The 19,690-nt window shown below is 38.2% G+C and overlaps 1 protein-coding gene across 10 annotated transcripts in view; it reads left to right on the top strand.

Moving 5' to 3' along the window:
- CDKAL1 (CDK5 regulatory subunit associated protein 1 like 1) overlaps positions 1-19,690 on the top strand; it is a 611,046-nt gene that overhangs the window by 478,307 nt on the left and 113,049 nt on the right. For all 10 annotated transcript variants that reach the window (XM_046640830.1, XM_046640826.1, XM_046640831.1 and 7 more), the window contains exon 13: positions 13,341-13,403. In XM_046640830.1, the coding sequence (XP_046496786.1) occupies positions 13,341-13,403 (63 nt within the window). The remainder of the gene's footprint in view (positions 1-13,340; positions 13,404-19,690) is intronic.

Raw genomic sequence — 19,690 nt, 5'->3', positions numbered from 1 at the left:
CCCCATTCTTTTTTCATCATTTTTCCCCTTGGATGCTATGTGGCTTAGCCTCTGGAAGCCGGTGTGAGGCTCTGAGCGTTAATCGAGTTCGTGTAGATCCAGACTGCACAACTCTGTATTTCAGTGTTGGCCTCCCGAGCTCATCCTATTGAATGTTAGATTTAGTAAAGGCACGTTACCATCTCTCTGTAAGTAAAAGGAAGGGAAATATTTAGTGACAAAGCAGAAATGCATACAACTCCAGGATACTAATTAGAAAAACCCACACTGCATTTGTTTTATCCACTTGCAAAATAGTACTGTCTCATAGTTACATCTCTACTATGACTTCCTATCTTTGCTTTTTGTTTCATTGTATAGTTTCTTCTTACTAAAATAATTTACAGGTATCAGATATAATTATTAAGTAGAAAATAGTTAAATAAAACTACTTGTCTCTGGCTTCTAATTTTAAATAATTTATAACATAGTAAAACTTTGAAGACAAAAATAAAAACAGTGTGGTACATAGAAATTTGTTGCCCCACACTATTTGCTGTGTTGTGATGAAGGGACGCACTTTGAAAGTTTTAACCCTACAGCTGCTCGTTCTTCTAAAATATCACTGAGAATAGTTATCTTGTCATAAGTGAAAGGAATGTTTTAAATTTTAGGAATAGCAGTGAAGCTTCTTCATGCATGGGTAATGTTTGTATCTGTGAATTGGTCTAGAAATACTAAAATTGTGTGAAAGAAACTTTAACAGGAATTAGGTTAAAATCTATTTTCTTTGTCAAACTGCTGAGCTTCAAACTCATCGAAGGGAGGAGGACCTTGCTGGGGACATAATATTTATTCTTGTGCTGTTAGATGTTTGGGTGTGTCATAAAACCTCGTGTCTAACGTGCAGACAGCGAGTCAGGTATCTCACTACATTCTGAACTCTGAATGTTTGTTGTATTTACTTATTTATTTTAAGGTAAGCATAACCCCTGACATCTAGCTGTTGATTTTGTTCTTTCCTAATATTTTTCTCCCCAGCAAAAGATACTGGATGCTGTCATTCCCCTATCCTGTCTGTAATTTGTCAGAGAAAGAAGCAGGCTTTGTGAGGGAGTAGAGATGTCAAAAGAAAAGTTTGTACATAAACTATAAATTGACTCAAAAGCAGAATCCCATGGGAAACAAGTTTCAAATTCTGGAGTTTTTACGATTGTCATCTTGAAGTACCATTTATAGTTATAAAAATAATTCCAACATAAAATAAATTTGCATTTGATTTAGTAATCTGTGTAAGAGTCATAAACAGGTCATTCATTGGCACAGCAACATGGTGAGCAGTATTAATACCAAATGTTAATACCCAGAATTTTTGGAATTCATTCAGGAAACATTTAAGTACTTAACGTGTGCCTAGTGGCTGCTTAAATATAGTAGTTGTTTATTTCTCCCCACTAGCTTGTAAGTTTTGTTGAGTTCATTGGCCTCATCTGGCTTGCTTTGTACCAGGGCTTAATATGGTCCCTGAAGCATGATGGGCATGCAGTAAGTGCGACAAATGAATCAATGTGTCATTCACTTGATAACTAAGTGTAGAGCTTGGAGGATGTATTTTAGGTATAGAGCGTGAGCATAGAGAAAGAAAAACTGGTCGGGAGGCTTTTATGAGGAATCAGAACAACAGCTCTACTCTTCTACTCACAGTAGAATGACCAAGGAGGGCTGAGATGGCTGCAGTCCACAGGTGGTCTCTGAATAGCTCAGGGGGCAAGTGACTGGATTAATAGAAGATGGGAAGTGGGAGTGTGTAGGGAGAATGAAGGACAAAGGAACGGGGAAGGTGAGGTTCCTGAAGTTAAGTGTTGTGTCCTGAATTGAGAGCCTGGAGGGAAAAGGTGACCTGGGTGGATAGCTTGAGGGACTAGAAGCCTCGATGAAGATTAAGCCAAAATGTTGTGGGATTAAGGGAATGGCAGCATTTATTGAACAGCTCCCATATGCAAGGCACCTTAATTAAGTGTTGTGGAGGGAAGAGATGCCACCCAGATGACCAAGACATGGTTTCTGCCCTCAAGGAGGCATTGATGAACAGTGAAAGTAGTAAACAGATCTGTGAAAGCACATAAATGAAAAGATTCTTTCTGTTTAGGGGGATCCAGCACGAAAGAGGTGATCTTTGAACTGAGCTTTTCTGAATGAATTTAATACATGGCAGTGGTAGGGCAAGCATTCAAGGCATGTGGCCTCAAGAAAATGCAGAGTCTTTCAGGAACAAGACATTGTCTTTGGTGTTCGTGGGGAAAATGAGGCAAAGCCCTAAGGCAATACTTGAAACTTGGTTCTCTGAGCAGTAGGGAGCCTTTGAAGATTTTTAAGAGGAGAGTGGCATTCCATGACCATGCATTAGAAAATTCACTCTGGCCTCAGTACAGAAGTTGGTTAAGAAATAGTTCTAAACTCCAGCTTCACATTAGTATCTCCTGCAAAAATTTTTAAAGTTCCAAATCCCAGGCTGCACCCCAGATCGATCAATTCAGAATCTCTGGCAGTAGGACCCAGACAATCAGTACTGTTTAAATCTTCAGGCAATTCCAATATGCAGCCAGGGTTCACACCAATGATTTAGAGCAGGAGTTGGCAAATTCTTTCTGTAAAGGGCCAGATAGTAAATATTTTTGGTTTTATGGGCCATACAGTCTCTGTTGCACCCATTCAACTCTGCCATTGTAGCACAAAAGCAGCCACAGACAATACGTGCACAAATGAGTGTGGCTGTGTTCCAACAAAACTTTACGGAAATTTGAATTTCATATAATTTTCACGTGTCACCAATATTCCTGTTCTTTTGGGGTTTTCACAGCCATTTGAAAATGTAAAAACAAATCACAGGCTCTACAAAAATAGACGGCCAGCTGTATTTGGCCCACAGACCATTTTTTGTGAGCTCTTGATTTAGAGGGTAAAAATTGGACCCAGGTAGTCCAGGAAAAAAAAATTACTACAATAATCCAGATAAGAGGTAAAGTTAACTCTCCTTTGTGGTCCATTAGAAGGGCAAAGTGAAGATAAGTGATATTGAATTGATGTTTATAGCAACTCATGCTCTTTGTGCTACTTTTGAGCACCCAGAAGTTGCCATACAAAGGAACTCTGAATGAACCATTGTGTGGTACTAGTACTTAGTACCCTTTGACTTTGTCTTTTTACTTTGCAGGGGTTAGTTTTATGTTGAAAGGCTGTTTCTTTTCTAGCTGCTTGTAACAACAGCTACTCCTCTGGGCAACACCCATTACTACAACATAATACGTCACCTTCTTTTCCTATGTGCAAGCCGTGCCTTTGCGCCCAAAGAATGACCTTTCCTTGCAAACAAATGTTGTCTTTAGAAAATAAAGTGAGCTTGATATAAGAAGATATGGCTACTTACATTTTATTTTATCAGCAATCACTGAATTAATGCAGAATTCTCTCTTTGCATTTTCTTACAGCATTTGTTGCCTAGTTAAGGACCTGCCAGGGTAAATGGTACCACCCCCACTATGAAGTTGAAAGGCTGATTTTTGTGCCTCGAATTCCACTTAGGCTATTTTAGAAACCGTAAGGCTGAAAAAAAGTTTTTCCCACGGTTACCTACTGTGTTTTAGGATCAATAGTACATATCCACGTTTGCCTGGTTATTTTATTTGAATACCATTATAGGGTGAATGAATTCACGTATCTATTTTCTAACTTCCACTCTTAGAAGTCTGCTGTTTTAGTGTCCTCTAAGAAATGCTTACACTGTGCCCCCCACTGTGGAGATTTGAGAAACTAAAGAACCTGATAACTCTGCTTGAATTTCCTCTAACTAGAGGGAGAGAAGGAAATTCAAGACTCTAGTCAGAGTCAGCAGCGTTTTTGGTCATCTCAATTATCTTGCAGATCTTACTAGAAAGTAAGAAGTGGAAAAATGTATAGAGTTAGAGCATCCTTATTTTTCTTTATTTTCTCTACCGTCCTCACAGTAGAATTACTTCTCATAGAACACGAAAGTATTGTATGTGCTTTATAAAGGAAAAGCAGATAAGATTTTGAAGAGTTTGTTTTCCTGCGCATTTTGGGGTATTTTTGATCACCAAACACATTTCCCAACATTGATTTTTTTAATTGCTTTCTAAACTTTGAGGTTCATTGTTTAAATTCCAGGGACCTATTTTTCCTTCTTCTCAGTGATCTTGAGTGATTATTGTCGTCCTAGGGATGCCATCCAAATACGTACAATATAAAAATGAGATTGTGATTGAGTGCTGATAATGTCAAGTGCTTTTAATTAAGCTTCTGATGTTTTATACACTGATAACAAAATAAAGGTTCAAGTTTATTAAATTAACTTTCCATTTATTTTTCAGAAGCACTCATCAAGTAGAGAACTAAATATGTAACAGCAGTCTGTTCTCTGCAGCCAAAGCCTCAGTGTGCCCCAGAGGGATTCCTGCGTAGAGTCCATTTTTAAGTAAAGGAAGAGGTCAGAAAGTAAGGCAAAGCTGAAAACATAATATGAGGATTAAGAATGAAAATTATAGAATTCAGAACCCAGATGGCATATAGCTGAAAGATAGTGGGGAACTGATCTAAAAGAGAGGTTAACAGTTGAAAGATACTTTAGGCATCATCTTGGCTGGTGGTTCTCAACTTTGGCCGCACGTTGGAAAAACCAAGCGCTTTTAAATAATGGGCATGGTGCCCATTAAATCAGTGCCACTGTGGATAGGACTGGAGCACTGTTATATTTTAAAGCCTCCCCAGTGATTCTAACCTGCAGCCAAGGGTGAGAACCACTGACCTAATCCAACGCCCTCATTTTTACATATGAAGTGCAGAGCAGATACCTGGCCCAAGGTCAGAGAGCTCTTATTTGCTTGGATTTTAACCTCAATCTTCTCCTCTCACCTTCTTGCCTCCTTTTCTCCATATACTCCCTATGTGATCATATCCCGTCTCCTGCTTTAAATTATACCAGTAGGCTTATGACTCCCAAATCTATAACTCACATCTCTCTTCCATTCCATGTGTCTTAATATCTAATTTCCTTCTCCTTGTTTCTCCAAATGTGTCACAGCCAGCCACCTCAACCTATATTATGTCCAAAACGGAATTCCCTTCCCTACCCCAAGTCCCCTAAACCTGCTTCGTCCAGATTCCTGATACTGGTGTGGGGCACTTCTCTCCCCTTGATTATCTGAGCCAGAAATCCTGGAGTTTTCCTCTGCTCTTCCCTCTCTGCATTCCTGTCTAATCAGTCACCAAGTGCTGTCCATCCTGCCTCTTAGCAGTTTCTCAAATCCACCCACCTACTCTCCCTGCCGCCAGCTTAAATTGGGATGTTGTCATTTTTTTCTGAACCATTGCAACGCCCACTCACACCGTCCGTCTTCAGCCTCTAGCCTGGCTCCCATACTCCATCTTTAATACCATTAAAGATTTTTCTGAAATGCAAATTTGGTCCTTGGTCACATTTCTCCCATCATGTACTCTAATCATTGAGCTGTTCTTTGATTCACCAAAGCTACCTCCTTTTCTCTTTGTCTCTGTGTGCCTGGACTCCACCTACTTTCTTACAGTTTATAAATGGCATAAGGTCTCTATAGACTCAGTTCTTTGATTTCTGCTTTTATCAAAAACTGAACTCTTCTATAAGTTATACTTTCCCTCTTCAACCAAACACTGTCACGTTCCAGACTGAATTTAACAGGCCCAGCATTGCCCACACCCTGACAGTTGGAACCTGTCCCTGCAGTAAGTGAAATAGAAGATCCTAAGATAAACATCAGACCTACCTTAGTGTCCGACCACATCCTTGGTGGTTAACACTTTTGCTTACCTCTTAAGGTTTCCTGGCTACTTCATTTCTTATCCCTGACTTCAGTGTGTTTTATTGCTTCTTGCTAAGCCCCATCCTCACTGTGATTCTCCCACTTCCCAACTAGTTCTTCACCAAGGACCCCTTTGAACTCAGTCATTTTTTTCTCTTGCACGTCTTGGCTGTTCCGGCCCTTTTGCCTCAAGATGTGGTTCTCTGACTTCCCTACTGAATACCCGTCCCTGGTTTATAGTAACTGATCAGTCCCTGATCCCTAGCCTTATTGCCTGGAATTTTGATTTCATTCTCTTTTGGGCTTTGTTTAGAATCTAACTCCCAGTCCATACCACACCATGATTGCCTGTTGTCTCAGGTGCCCCTGCGTGACATAAAGCTCAGCTATTCAGAACCTGTTTGTCCCATTGGTGAGTTGTCTTGGCTCCTTATCATTTCATTCTTACTTTTCTGCTGCCAATTGCCAGTTGATCCGTTAACCACTTCTTAGGCTCTCTGCCAGAAAGGGAGCAGGAAAAAGTAAGTGCATTGCAACTCTCCTTTCTTAGCATATCATTTATACTTTTTTTTTTTAACTTGCTTTAGTGATTGTCCTAGAGTTTGCAATATACACTTACCACTAATCCAAGTAGAAAAACTCACTTTCACATAACACGATACTACTTCATGTGAATTCTTTATAATAACAAAATAATCCTAATTCCTTCCTCCCATCCCTTGTATAATTGCTGTCATTTATTTAACATATACCTAAGCATACATCCTCAAATATATTATTGCTGTTACTATTTTGAGCAGCTATTTGTAAGATCAATTAAGAATGAAGAAGTAAAAGTTTTTATTTTACCTCACTTATTCCTTCTTTGCTGCTCTTCCTTTCTTTATGTCAATCTGAATTTCTGACCTATATTATTTTCCTTTTCTCTAAAGAATTTCTTTTAACATTTCTTGCAGGGGAGGTCTACTGGCAATAAATTCCCTCAATTTTTGTTTGTCTGACAAAGACTTTATTTCTTCTTCATTTTTGAAGGATAATTTCACAGGGTATAGAATTTTAAGTTGGTGGATTTTTTCTCTCAACAGTTTAAATATTTCACTCCGCTCTTTTCTTGCCTTCATAGTTTCTGAGAAGTCAGGTATAATTCTTATCATTATTTTTCTAAAGGTAAGGTATTTTTTTCCTCTAGGTTCTTTCAGGATTTTTTCTTTATCATTGACTTACTGTAATTTGAAATGATGTGCCAAGGTGTAGTTTTCTTGGTATTTGTCCTGCTTGGTGTTGTCAGAGCTTCCTGGATCTGTGGTTTCGTGTCTGGCATTAATTTGCGGAAATTCTCAGTCATTATTGTTTCAAATATTTCTTCTGTTCCTCTCTCTCTTTTCCTTCTGGTATTCCCATTACACATATGTTACACCTTTTGTAGTTTTCTCACAGTCTTTGGTTATTCTATTTTTTTCAGTCTTTGTTCTCCTTTTTTTTTTCAAGGATTCTATTGATATATCCTCTAGCTCAAAGATTCTTTCCTCAACCATATCCAGTCTACTAATAAGCCGATCAAAGGCAGTCTTCATTTCTTTTACAGTGTTTTTGATCTCTAGCATTTCTTTTTGGTTCTTTCTTAGGATTTCCATCTCTCTGCTTACATTCCCATCTATTCTTGCATGCTGTCTACTTTATCCATTAGAGCCCTTAGCATGTTAATCATAATTGTTTGAAATTCCCAGTCTGATAATTCCAGCATCTCTGCCATGTCTGGTTCTGATGCTTGCTCTGTCTCTTCAAAGTGGGTTTTTTGCCTTTTGATATACCTTGTAGTTTTTCTCGATTGCTGGATATAATGTGCTGCTTTAAAAGAACTGCTATAAATAGGCCTTTAGTAATGTGGTGGTGAGGTGTGAGGAGAGGGGAAGCTTCTATATTTCTATGATTAGATCTCAATCCTTTAGTGAGCATCTGGACTGTGGACTTAACAAGTGTTTCTCAGTTTTTCTTCCCCCCCCTTAGGTGGGATGGGATGGCTAGCTGGGCTGGAGTTAGATATTTCCCTTCCTCAGGTCAGTTAGGCTCTGATAGTATCCCAGCAGGTTAGGCTTTAATTAACTAGTTTCCCCTGAGGGCAGGCCTTGTTAAGAAGAACAGAGCTCACTGTGTTTCACAGTGCTTCCTTTTCCCCTCCCCCTGCTGGAAGCCTGAAGGGATTTTTCTCCAATATTTACTATGGGTCCCTGGTCAAGCTCCTGGAGGTAAATCTAACAGTATTGTGGGGGCCTCCCTATGACTGGATCCCCCTGGAGCTCTTAACTCTCAGGGCTGTCTGTACTGAGCCTCCGGGAATCTGTCAATTAGAGTTCAGGTTTTCCTACCCAAGCACCGCTTCCTGCAGCACTTCACTTGTGAGTCTCCGCCCCAGGAAGCGGCATTCTCTATGTATTCGCCTGTTGGTCTCTCCACTTCTAGGGGCAGCAGTTTTCCTTGTGTCCTGCCTTCTTTTCTGGATCCAAGTAGATTTGTTGATTTTTCAGTCTGTTCAACTTGTTACTTGTTGTTAGGATGGATTGGTGACTTCCGAGCTCCTAACATGTGGAACCAAAAACTGGAAATTAATACATTGAAATGCAAACCCCCTTTGAAATGCAAACCCTCATTGAATGCAAGAGCCCCTTACCACAAAGTATGATGAAGGCTTGCTGAAAATTTATATTTTATTATAATATAAAGTATATCAAACTCTCTGAAAGCTTGTAGGCTTTATCATTTTTTGAGAATCCGTATGTAGAAATGAAGTCCCTAGTGTTATTACAGTTTTACCTTATAATAACACTATTTTATTTGAGAAAGCTTTAATATATAAGTAGAGAATGAACACAGAAAGCACTGAATTAGGGAACCAGAAGAAGTTAAACTGGTGAATGTTGTTATAATTTTTTTTCCTGAGGAAGATTGGCCCTGAGCTAACATCTGTGCCAGTCTTCCTCTATTTTGTGTGGGATGCTGCCATAGCATGGCTTGATGAGCAGTGCTCGATCTGCACCCAAGATGCAAACCTGCAAACCCCGGGCCACTGAAGCGGAGCACATGAATTTAACTATTCTGCCACTGGTCCAGCCTCGATATTGTTGCAATTTAATTGATTGTATAACCTCACCTTCAAAATACAGATTCTCATCACATGTGGAGTCTCTTTCAGATAGGAACTCTGTTGCATACATTTGATAAAATCTGAAATGATTACATTGTCTCGAAACCTGAACAATTAAAAATGCTCCATTGGGGCCATTGGTTTTGTCTGAAAAGAAGTTTAAACATGGATGTAAAAGGGCTTATTACCAGTGTTTTCTGTCCTTGGAGAGTGAAATACAAAAGCAATTTAGGTAACACTTTGAGTTGGAGATTTGCAGATGTTCAGCTCCTCAGAAATCTAGAAGTTTTACCAAATTTGAATACTGTCTCATCTTCTAAACACATCTGCAACCCACACAGACTACAGGACTAGGCGTGTAGTTACATTTTAATAGCTTCTCATCTCTGTGGCCTGTACCTTGGGATTAAAGCTGAAGGTGACTTGAAGGAACCTTGTACAATTCTGGGAGAGATGTTTGCTGTACTTGCTGTACTTTGGCCACCCTTGTTACAAGTTCATCACCCAACTTGTTTAACATGTTTACTTTTTAAACACGTGGAGAATTAACAGGTGGTTGCATGACTGAGATGTTTGTTTTAACAGGCTAAAAAGTGGGAGGTAATTTAGACATGTACTATGAGGCAAGAGGAAAATACCTAATTATTCCATTTTTGGCTCAGCTTTTAGTTTCAGTTAAAACTGCTGATAGCAAGGCTGGACAAGTTTTTTAGCGTATTACTCTTAACATTGTCTGCATATGAGAAACTGGCTCAATAGCAATCATGGCTATGCTTTACTGACATGTACATGAAACTTACGTGGCTTTAGTGCCAGGACTTAGTTAAAGTATCTCTTCTCAGAGCTTCCATCATCAGCAGTTATAATGTGAATGCAAAAGGCTCTGAAAGCCCCATATCTATTTCAACATGTTCTGCAAACCAACTGGTATATTCTCTGTCTGAACAGAAGATGCTCAGAAGGTAATATGCTGAAAATGACAACTAATTGTTATTTTGCCTGTCACGTTCATCCTAATGTGTCAGGATAGAAGTTACGATTAGTTTTGGAATTGTCTTCTTTGAGCAAGTAGAAGGAGCAAGGAAATTTGCTGGATAGGTAGTTGTTCACTTGGTTTGGAGTCAAGGGACTACTGCCAGAAGTAGACATGATCAAAGATAGAGGTTTGAGATCAAGGATGGCCAGATGGTAAATAGCTTAGGATTTATGGGCCATATAATCTCTGTTGTAACCACTCAACTCTGCTGTTTCAGCATGAAAGCAGTCACAGATAGTACACAAAGGAATGAGTGTGACTATGTTTCAATAAAACTTTGTTTACAAAAGCAGGCGGTGGGCTGGATTGGCATATGGGCCATCATTTGTCAGTCTCTATTCTGGATCCCAGAAGATCTACCACTGGGCTATATGACTCTGACCTCACAGGAAAAATAGCAGTAGTTTTCGGTTAACTGGACTAATACATGTAACTTTCAATATTCAAAGCCAAGACTTCACTGTATAGGTATATAATAAATTTGTTGTCAGAAAAAAAGGGAATTCCTTACTCCCTGGCTTCTTTGGGGGCTAATCCGAATAGTATTATTTACTTATCATTTACACCCCACTTCCTTCCCAAAATAATTTGAAGTAGCTTATAATCATAGGTGTATACAGGTTTTAGCTAACAAAGTAGAGATATAAAGTCAAAACCCACATAAAAAGATCACACAAAACTACCTTTGAATATTCCGTATCCACCTGCCAACTCAAGCTGGTAGCTCAGTCATTTCTGGGACTGAACAGGCCTTGGGATGCCTCCTAAGGTGAATACTGATAGGCTCCCTCTTTTATCTTCTTTAGCACAATTTCCTTTCTGAGAAAATTTCCCCCATGTTTTATATTAAGTCTCCTACCAAAGGAAATGTTAGTATCCGTCATTTTTCTTCTGATTGAAGTATAAGCCAAGAACTGTTACACCAACTCAGTGGGTGTATGGAAAGGCAAGAGAAAATTATAAGCTAATGAAAACTTTGGTGGGCAAATGACCTGTTCAGAACCGGTTCCAGGGTTCATACAGCCAAGGGGCTGTTTCCAATCAGTGAGAGATACATCTCTGCTCTCCAGGAAAAAGAAGTTTAAATTATTCTTTCAGACTTAGACGGTCAGAAGCACACCTAGAGGTGGACAGAGGAGGTGGGAATTTGAGGTGAGCAGCTGGGACGGATGGCTTTTCGTGGACGTCAGAATGTGGAAACAAGTCCAAGTGATTTGAAGGACTGCCAGCTGGAATTGTGGTTCCAAGGACAGTTCTGAAATAAGGAAACTGGTCTGTGGGAAAACTATGAGTGTATACAGATGACTCTATTACAAGGTCCTAATTAATATCAGATTTGACTGCTTAGCCACGTGGCTGCAGAAGATCACGTAGAACCCAGGCAGGGAGATCTGCTTAGATCTCTGACACTGGGGAGGTATGACAGATGTGCTTATGCAGACACTAGACTTTAAAGGGAGGAAATACTTTCCTAGGAAAGATGGATACCAGGCAAGGATTCATTCACGAGTGAAGATAGGAGAAGCTCACTTACCTGGTAGTTGAACTAACATCAGAGTAAAAACAGGAGCAAGATGGGAGTGGTGTTAAAGACAAACAGGCCACTCTCATGACAGAATTTTAAGATGTGGTAGGGGCCAGCCCTGTGGCCGAGTAGTTAAGTTTGTGCGTTATGCTTCAGCAGCCCAGGGTGTCACCAGTTCAAATCCTAGGTGCGGACATGGCACCGCTCGTCAGGCCACGCTGAGGCAGCGACCCACGTGCCACAACTAGAAGGACCCACAACCTACTAAAAATACACAACTATGTACGGGGGGGCTTTGGGAGAAAAAGGAAAAATTTTTAAAAAGTCTCAAGAGGTGGTAGTGGGCTGACTCTATGATGTACAAGAAATGAATTCTATAATCGACAGCTGGAAAGATGTTCAATAATCTGTTTTACAAGTGTTTTATGTGTTCTGTAAATTTAGAAATGTTCTAGCCTTTAAATGGAAAAGAGAAATCAAGAAATTCCAATGTAAGCCACAATTCCTTCTCTCATTCATTCTTGGTGAGGGCAAATTGGCATAGTGTTTGGGGAGGGGGGGTACTTTGGCAGTATCTATCAAGGTAGTAAACATGCATACTATTTGATCCTGCAACTGAACTTCCATAATTGTCTTTTAAAAAAATTCGTACTCTCAAACTTGCAAAGAGATTTGTACAAGATGATCATTATATTAAAAAATTAAAATGAATTGCAGAAAAAAGTTTAGATTGCAGAAGCTTTTGGATTTCAGAACTTCATGTAAGGGATTACAGATCTGGATATACAAGCATTTAAGTTTGGCAAAGATAAATTGTGAAGTGGAAAAAGTAAATTTTGGAACAGCGTATACAGAATGATCCCCTTTCTTTGAAAGTGTTAGTAATCGATTGTGTGTGAAGACATCTGCATGGAAGATCTAGAACCATATACTAAATTATTCATGGTGATTATGGCAAGCGGACAGATCACAGTGTCTGAGAAAACAAGCTGCTTCTTGTAGTCAACTATAGTAAAAGAACCCCACACTTCTTTGTTGTCACAGACACAGGAGGAGGAGCAGGATGTAGAGAGGGGACTCCAGTAGTGCCTGGGTCCAGCTTGAGGAGAGTATGTAATTAGAAGTGAAAAGAAGCTTCTCTTTTCATAACTGTATGTGAGGCTTACATGTCATCATTACAGATACTTAGAGTTGTATGCCTAACTCAAGTAGATTAATTTATTCACTAATTTAGCAAATATTTATTGAGTGCCTGCTGTGTGTGAGACACCATGCAAGGCTGGGCCATATAGCAGTGACAGAACAAAGATAGGCTCAAGCATGCAGACCCAAGCTGTGACCAGGAAACCTGGAGGCAGTATATTGTTTAAATGGATGCATGCTAGTATCCAATTCAGAGTGACAGCAATTGACATTACAGTGAAATTGAAAGTATCCTAAATGTTTGAGTTTTCTTTCTTTTCACTGTTTTTTCTTCATTTTGGTCTCTGAGTTATTTGTTTATAATTAGAGTTTTTAATGATCATTTGTGTTTTAACTATGAAACCTTCTAGGAAGAGGTTGCCTGCCTGGTCTGTGACAGCAACCCACATAACCGTCAAGTGGCTTGGTTTCTAATTGTATCCATGTATCCCAGATTGCCATTGTAGCCCCTTGCCTTGTACATGGAAGAATCTCTAGACAAACAATGTCTTAATGTAGATAGATCCATACATACATACATACATACATACATATACATATACATATATATGCATGTTTATTTTTGCCACCTGTCAACTCAAATGTTTTCATTTTCTTCCACAGAAAAAGCAAAGAACAAAAGATCTTTCTCGAGTATTTCATTCTTACAATCCATATGATCACAAGGTAAGAGAAACATGTTATTGGTGTCCTGGGTAGCAGAAGTCTTTCTAAACATACAGCATAAATTTCACCAGTATATAGTGATTTTGAAGTACACTTACCAATTACGCTTATATTTCCATTTTAATTTTTCAACTCTTTTATCTCTTTTAAAGAAAACAGAAAATTTGTATTTCTGACCTAAAATAATTATATTTTATTCACATTAAAATCCAGTTATGTATTGTCATTGAAATCTCAAAGACTGTGAAAAGACAGATTTTGGGGTGTTTTTTGTTTGTTTGGTTTTTTCTTTCCAAACACTGTAGTGATGGACTTGGCTTTTGAATTGGTAAAGATAGTTGAAATATTAACTGCCAACTCTTGGTTCTCCATTGCTCCTGAGAGAAAGTTATTTTTCTAAGTAAAAACCCTAACAAAAAGGAGTACATAGCATTATATCTGAAATATTCACTGCCAAGAGTATTGCTACATAGAAGACCAAAGAGTGTCATGACGCCTACGTATCCATCCCTCAACTTTATGACCAGTCTTGTTTCCTTTGTACCCCACACTTTCCACTCCCTGTATTTGAAGAATTCCCAGACATCTTTTCACTTATAAGTATTTCACCATATATTTGTAAAAGATAAGGACTCTGAAAAAAAACAGAACATATAACTGTTTTTAAAGAAAATGCTCAACTCCACATCTTCGTAGGGAAATATATTACAAGATTTCTGAGACTTGTGCAAAACTTCTGTATCACATAAGGTTCCAGTAAATCTGTTAATTTGAGGTGACTTCAGAAGCAAACAAAAAATTTGCACAGTTGAAATGCTAATATAAACTTAAATCTTTATCTATGAATTTACAAGGAGACATGTGGTGGGGATTTTTTAACTAGCCAAAATAAGTAGTGTGAAAACTACTTTCCTCAGTTGCGAATACGGAGATGTCTGGATTCAGGAGGAAAAAACTGTGCCAGTTGTTCATAGAAGTTGAAAGAATTTGGATAGCTTCTAGGGTTTCTATAGTGACCAATTGACTTAAGCACCAAAAATTTGGAAAAGAGATGTTTATGTTCCATGTGACCATAGCAATATACAATACTAAAACTTGTATTGTTTCAAGTTACATTTTTCAAGTTCCATCAATCGCTCTGCAGAATATGGCAATTTGTTTGAGAGGGAGAGAGCCAGTAGTAGCTGACGATGCAGACGGAAGGTACAGGCTGATAAGTAAGAGAACAGCAAAAGGAATGAGATAGGCCAGATTGCTGTTGGGAAAGCTGCATTTTTTTAGATGAAGCGATTTAATTAACATAAATGCAACAGTGGCTAAAGCTAATATTTAACAAGAAGTAGAAAGGCTGTGACAAACAAAGCTTTTGCCTGACTTGTCTAAATTTTGCCCACTTCTAACACTTTTTTTTTTTTTTTAAAGATTTTATTTTTTCCTTTTTCTCCCCAAAGCCCCCTGGTACATAGTTGTATATTCTTCGTTGTGGGTCCTTCTAGTTGTGGCATGTGGGACGCCACCTCAGCGTGGTTTGATGAGCAGTGCCATGTCCGCGCCCAGGATTCGAACCAACGAAACACTGGGCCGCCTGCAGCGGAGCGCGCGAACTCAACCGCTCGGCCATGGGGCCAGCCCCACTTCTAACACTTTTTAATTCACAGTTCACAGAAATTCCATTATTCTTTTATTAGAATTCTTATTGGAACTTAGCCATTTGCAGCCTCTACTGGCTTCCTCTTCTTATCCTTTGTGGCATTGTATCAAAGTCACCTCAGATTATTTTGGCTTCCCTTGTGAAGATTTCGTTCCTCTACAAATTAGTCATCAGTTAATAAGGAATTGAATATAAATGCTAGATGGAGTTCCTTTTGATCTTTGCTTTAAGATCAGTAATAAATTGTTGTATAAGTAGCTGGACTGCTTGATGAGTGATATTTGAAGCTCCCAAGGCTAGGCCTGTTGGCATTCTGTTTTATTCTGTATGTGTAAGGAAAAGGGAGAAGTTTCCTTCTAGGCAGCACTTGCCCCTTGGTAGCCTCCTCCCATTTTCCAAGCTCCATCCAGGCAAGTCTAACCATGTTACTTTTAACCTTGTCTCTTGTTCATCAGTGTCTACAAAGACTAGAATCACTGGGATTGAGGAACATGCACTATTTCCTCAATCTTAGAATGTTCCTTTTTTCCCTATAAATAAAATAATAGAGAGTTGTGATTCAAGTTACTTTGTCATTTTAATTACCCAATTATATTCCAACAAATTACTTTTCTCGGTTTTAGTGTAAAATGTTTTTTAAAATGTGGTTTAAGTTGGTTTCAACATCTCATGCTCAATGAGATTTTTAGAGTGATCGTTAGGTTAGGTATGAACATATATCATAAGTAAAAGCTTATATAAAATAAAATACAGGCTGTCTGGGGTTTGCTTTAAAAAAGAATTCAAGAAGGGGAGTGAGTAGGGTACAGTAAAATAAGATTGGCCATATGTTGATGATTATTGAAACTGAATGATGGGTTTGTAAGGGTTCATCATTCCATTGTGTATATTTTTTTCTATATGGAAATTTTTCATAATAAAAAAGATGAAAAAAGTAAAACTATAATCTGCTCCTGAGAGTGAACGGTGTGGTAATCTTTTCCTCTCCAGCTAGATTCCTTTTATTGCTAATTTTTCCCTTGACGTAAATTTATACCAAAGAAGGAAGACTCAGCATTTCAGTGGGTTCATTATGCTGAGTAAACTCAGAAATGAAACTCCTGTTCTAAAGTTGGCATAATTTCCTAGGGCTTCATCCCAAATTATAGTGGGCCACTTAAATGATAGCCTTGCCTCCTAGAATCTGTTAAAACAGTTGTAATTACAAAGGGTAGTTAGTCCACCCGTTTTGTTCTCAGTGAGTCAGTTACAGTTGGTCTCCTTTCCTCCCCCCAACGAAGATTGCTCCTGCCTGACCCCAGCCACGGGGAAGTCACCAGGTTAAACAAACGTGTTGTTTCAGTGAGGCCAGGTGCACTTCTTAATCACACTCTAAAGCCATTGTTTAGGTTGTAAATGGTCAGTTGGTTTTCTTTCAAATGCTGTTGCAAAAAGCAAATAAAGCTTAGAAAAAAATGTGCACTCAGAATGAATCTTAAGGAAAATACTTGATTTATTTTTTATACTCTAAGACAAATTTTGCTGGAGACTGGAAGAATTTCATTTTGGACTGTTATCTCTGGTTCTGTGTCCATTTTTTTTTAAATCATTTTCAGGAGTTCCTATAGACTTATACAGAAGGGTTTGACCAAAGCTAATTCCCATTTATCTGTCTTGATAAAAGGGAACATTGGTAAAGGGAATCCAGAGCAGCAGGTAATCTGAGTGTATTTTGTGCATTATATTCTTTCCTTTGTTATTCTAATAAACACATAATAAGGCTAGCTTGTAATTTCTGAAAACACGTCATACCAGGAAAGGTTACAGGCCAGAGGCCTCCCAGGTCACAGAAAGCCAACCTGGAGTTGAATTTCTCCTTTGGGTAAGTCATGGGTAAGTAGAGTAGGCTATAATTAGAACGCGTTTACTAAGCTATGTAAATTAACATGTGCTTTCTGTCTTTGGCCTGAAGAAAATAAAGAGATGTCTATATAAAAGTATAAAAAAGGATGTCTCTCTTTTTATTTCATCTTTCCTCCCTTTTCTTTCTTGTTAGATTTGATCAGAGTTATGTGTTCGGGGGAAATCTAGGTTTATTAGCTAAACACAGATGTTTATAATCTACTAATGTAAAAAGTTACTATAAAACATGAAAATGCTTGAAAAGAAAAAGTTACAAAATTCTGTTTAGATCTTCAGTGGTTTTTAATATCTGCAAAGTTGAGTAAGTTCCTAGACTCAGTTGATCTGTTTTAATTAATATATACCTGACCACTAAAAGCGAGCCTTCAACAGGTTGTCAGTGTTATAGTTTCTGTATTATGTGAAGTGAGCTTCTCATTTTCTTTTAAGTGACTGTTATTTTAATAATTTTCTACATTTGTAGACATAAATCAATGGACACACATGGGAAGAAACATATAGCTCCTGTGGGGTTGAAGTAAGCTTTTTCTTTTGGTAACTAGTGTTATTTTAATAATATTTCTGCATATATACACATATATTAGTTGAACTGTAAACAAATTCGTATGTGTCAAAAAAAACAACCACGTATGAATACGCTTAGTAAGTTAGCCTTTGAGTCAGTAGAAAACGAACATTAGTGCTTTACTCAGCTGGAGGTCTTTTGAGCAGCAATCTCAGCTACCTAAAACACAGCTGCAAAACCTGCTAGTCAGCCAGCCTGGGCCCAGACTGTCAGAATTATTATTTAATTGTCTCTCGCCACCTCATTACCTCCTCAGTCCCCCATCCACAAACAGTCTGCTTTTTTTAAACAGTTCTAACAAACATAGATGCCTGGTTTCCCACCCCATAGCCAATCCTAGCAGCATTTAAAAGAGGGTGGTTATTGCTTCAAGAAGTCAGAGCTTCATTAAGAAGCGGCAGCATACTAAATGAAGGCAAAGACAAGGCCATAAAAACTCTAAGTCAGTAACAGAGGAACTCTAAAAGTACAGCTGCCCGAGACCGCTTAATTTGGACCCAAATACCCAAAAATCCCTGTGTATTGTGGTAGTCCCAGGGTAAAATAATTGGGCCTAAAATACATCAAGAAACAGATGTTTTCTTTTAAAATAGCAGAGATATATATAATCTATTTTTAGAAACTTTGATATTTTAAGAATAAATTTTATTTATCTTAAAAGCTCTTAGGAACAGCTGGTTCTTAATAAAGCTGGGTAAATGAAGAATTATTATAGAGAGTGGTTTAATAAAAGTAGTAAAAGAGGGATTGAACATGTGCTGGGACATGGGTAAAGGACAAAAAAATGTGTGTGAACATAAAAGATGAAGAAGGTAGAAGCAATATTCCCCCAAATTATTTATATAGTAAAACTTCAAGTCTTTGAGAATTATTATATTTTTATCTTAAAGATTACTTTAGGCATAACTTGAGTATAATAATTGTAAGTAATGTATCAGTACAATGCATTTTTATTGCAGTTTTAAATATGCAAAAAAATGTTGATATGTATTTCCATAATCCACACTTCCTAAGACTATCTAAAGACCTGCTGTTAATACAGACATGTTGGGGAATTCATATATCTAGTATATAGTGAAGTATTACATAATAAAAAATATAAAGTATTCTCTGTGGCTTCGTTTGGACAGAAGCATATAGCAAAGATCTATTTCAAAAGTCTTTGAGGGGCAAAAAGTCTTGGGTTATACTACCGTCCTTTCTTCCCCAAGAGACTAGTAGTCTCTGTGACATCAAGTTTCGTAAATATGCATATCATATCTTAAGCAAAAGGGGAAGTTTCATTTCAGAAATCATGTGTTGATTTACATTTCTCCAGTAGTCAGATTTGCCTAGTGATTTAAGATAACAAAAGTCACTTTGTCCAGCTCTTCATGTTTGAAGAATAATGGCCATTTGACTCAATCCTGAGGCAGCCACAGTATTGCCAAGTCTTCATTATCCCCTGTGCTTTGAATAACATAATGTAGCAACAGAGTGCTTTCAGTTGTTCTTCTAGAGAGGGAGATGCAAATTTGGATTATTGCCTGCTGGCCCTGTTGAGCTTTGAGCTATCTGCTGTCTGGAAATAGCAAATTCAGTTTTTAATGGATCCGGCACTCTATGATAGCCAGATTTTCATGGCACATGCAGATAAAGAAACAAGTTATTGATTTGGCATGTTTATGTCATGCTTAAAACAGTTCTCTGCAGCAGATTGTCCAAAGCCATTTGTGCACTTAACTCTACTCCCCATCTTTGGCAAAGACTGAAAAATGTTTAAAAAGTAATTTTAGAGATGTTGCTAAATATCAGGAACAATTGGATAAATGTCTAATTGAGTTCTCTTATTGTTATATTGACATGTCCTACTAAAACCACGCTCAGGTTATGGCATTGAAACACAGGGAAGTGAGCACTTTCAGTAAATAATAAACCCATTTCATTGGCCCCGTGAACTCCACGCTAAAGGCAAATAACTCAGCATCAAAATAAAGGACATGTTAAAGAGATCTCTTGGTGTAAAATCTGTGCTTTCATTTGTTAAAATATCTTCCCTCTCAGGGTGAGCATGTAATTGTTACTGAAGATGCAGACATAGTTCAGCTGTTTCCTGCTTCAACAGTAGATATCTCCATCTACCCTTTTGCTTCCTGATCTCTGCCAACCTCACCCAAAAGCATTTTCCTC

This window comes from Equus quagga, chromosome 15 (assembly GCF_021613505.1).
Source record: "Equus quagga isolate Etosha38 chromosome 15, UCLA_HA_Equagga_1.0, whole genome shotgun sequence".
Lineage (NCBI taxonomy): Eukaryota > Metazoa > Chordata > Mammalia > Perissodactyla > Equidae > Equus > Equus quagga.
This window is presented reverse-complemented; position numbering and strand designations above follow the sequence as displayed.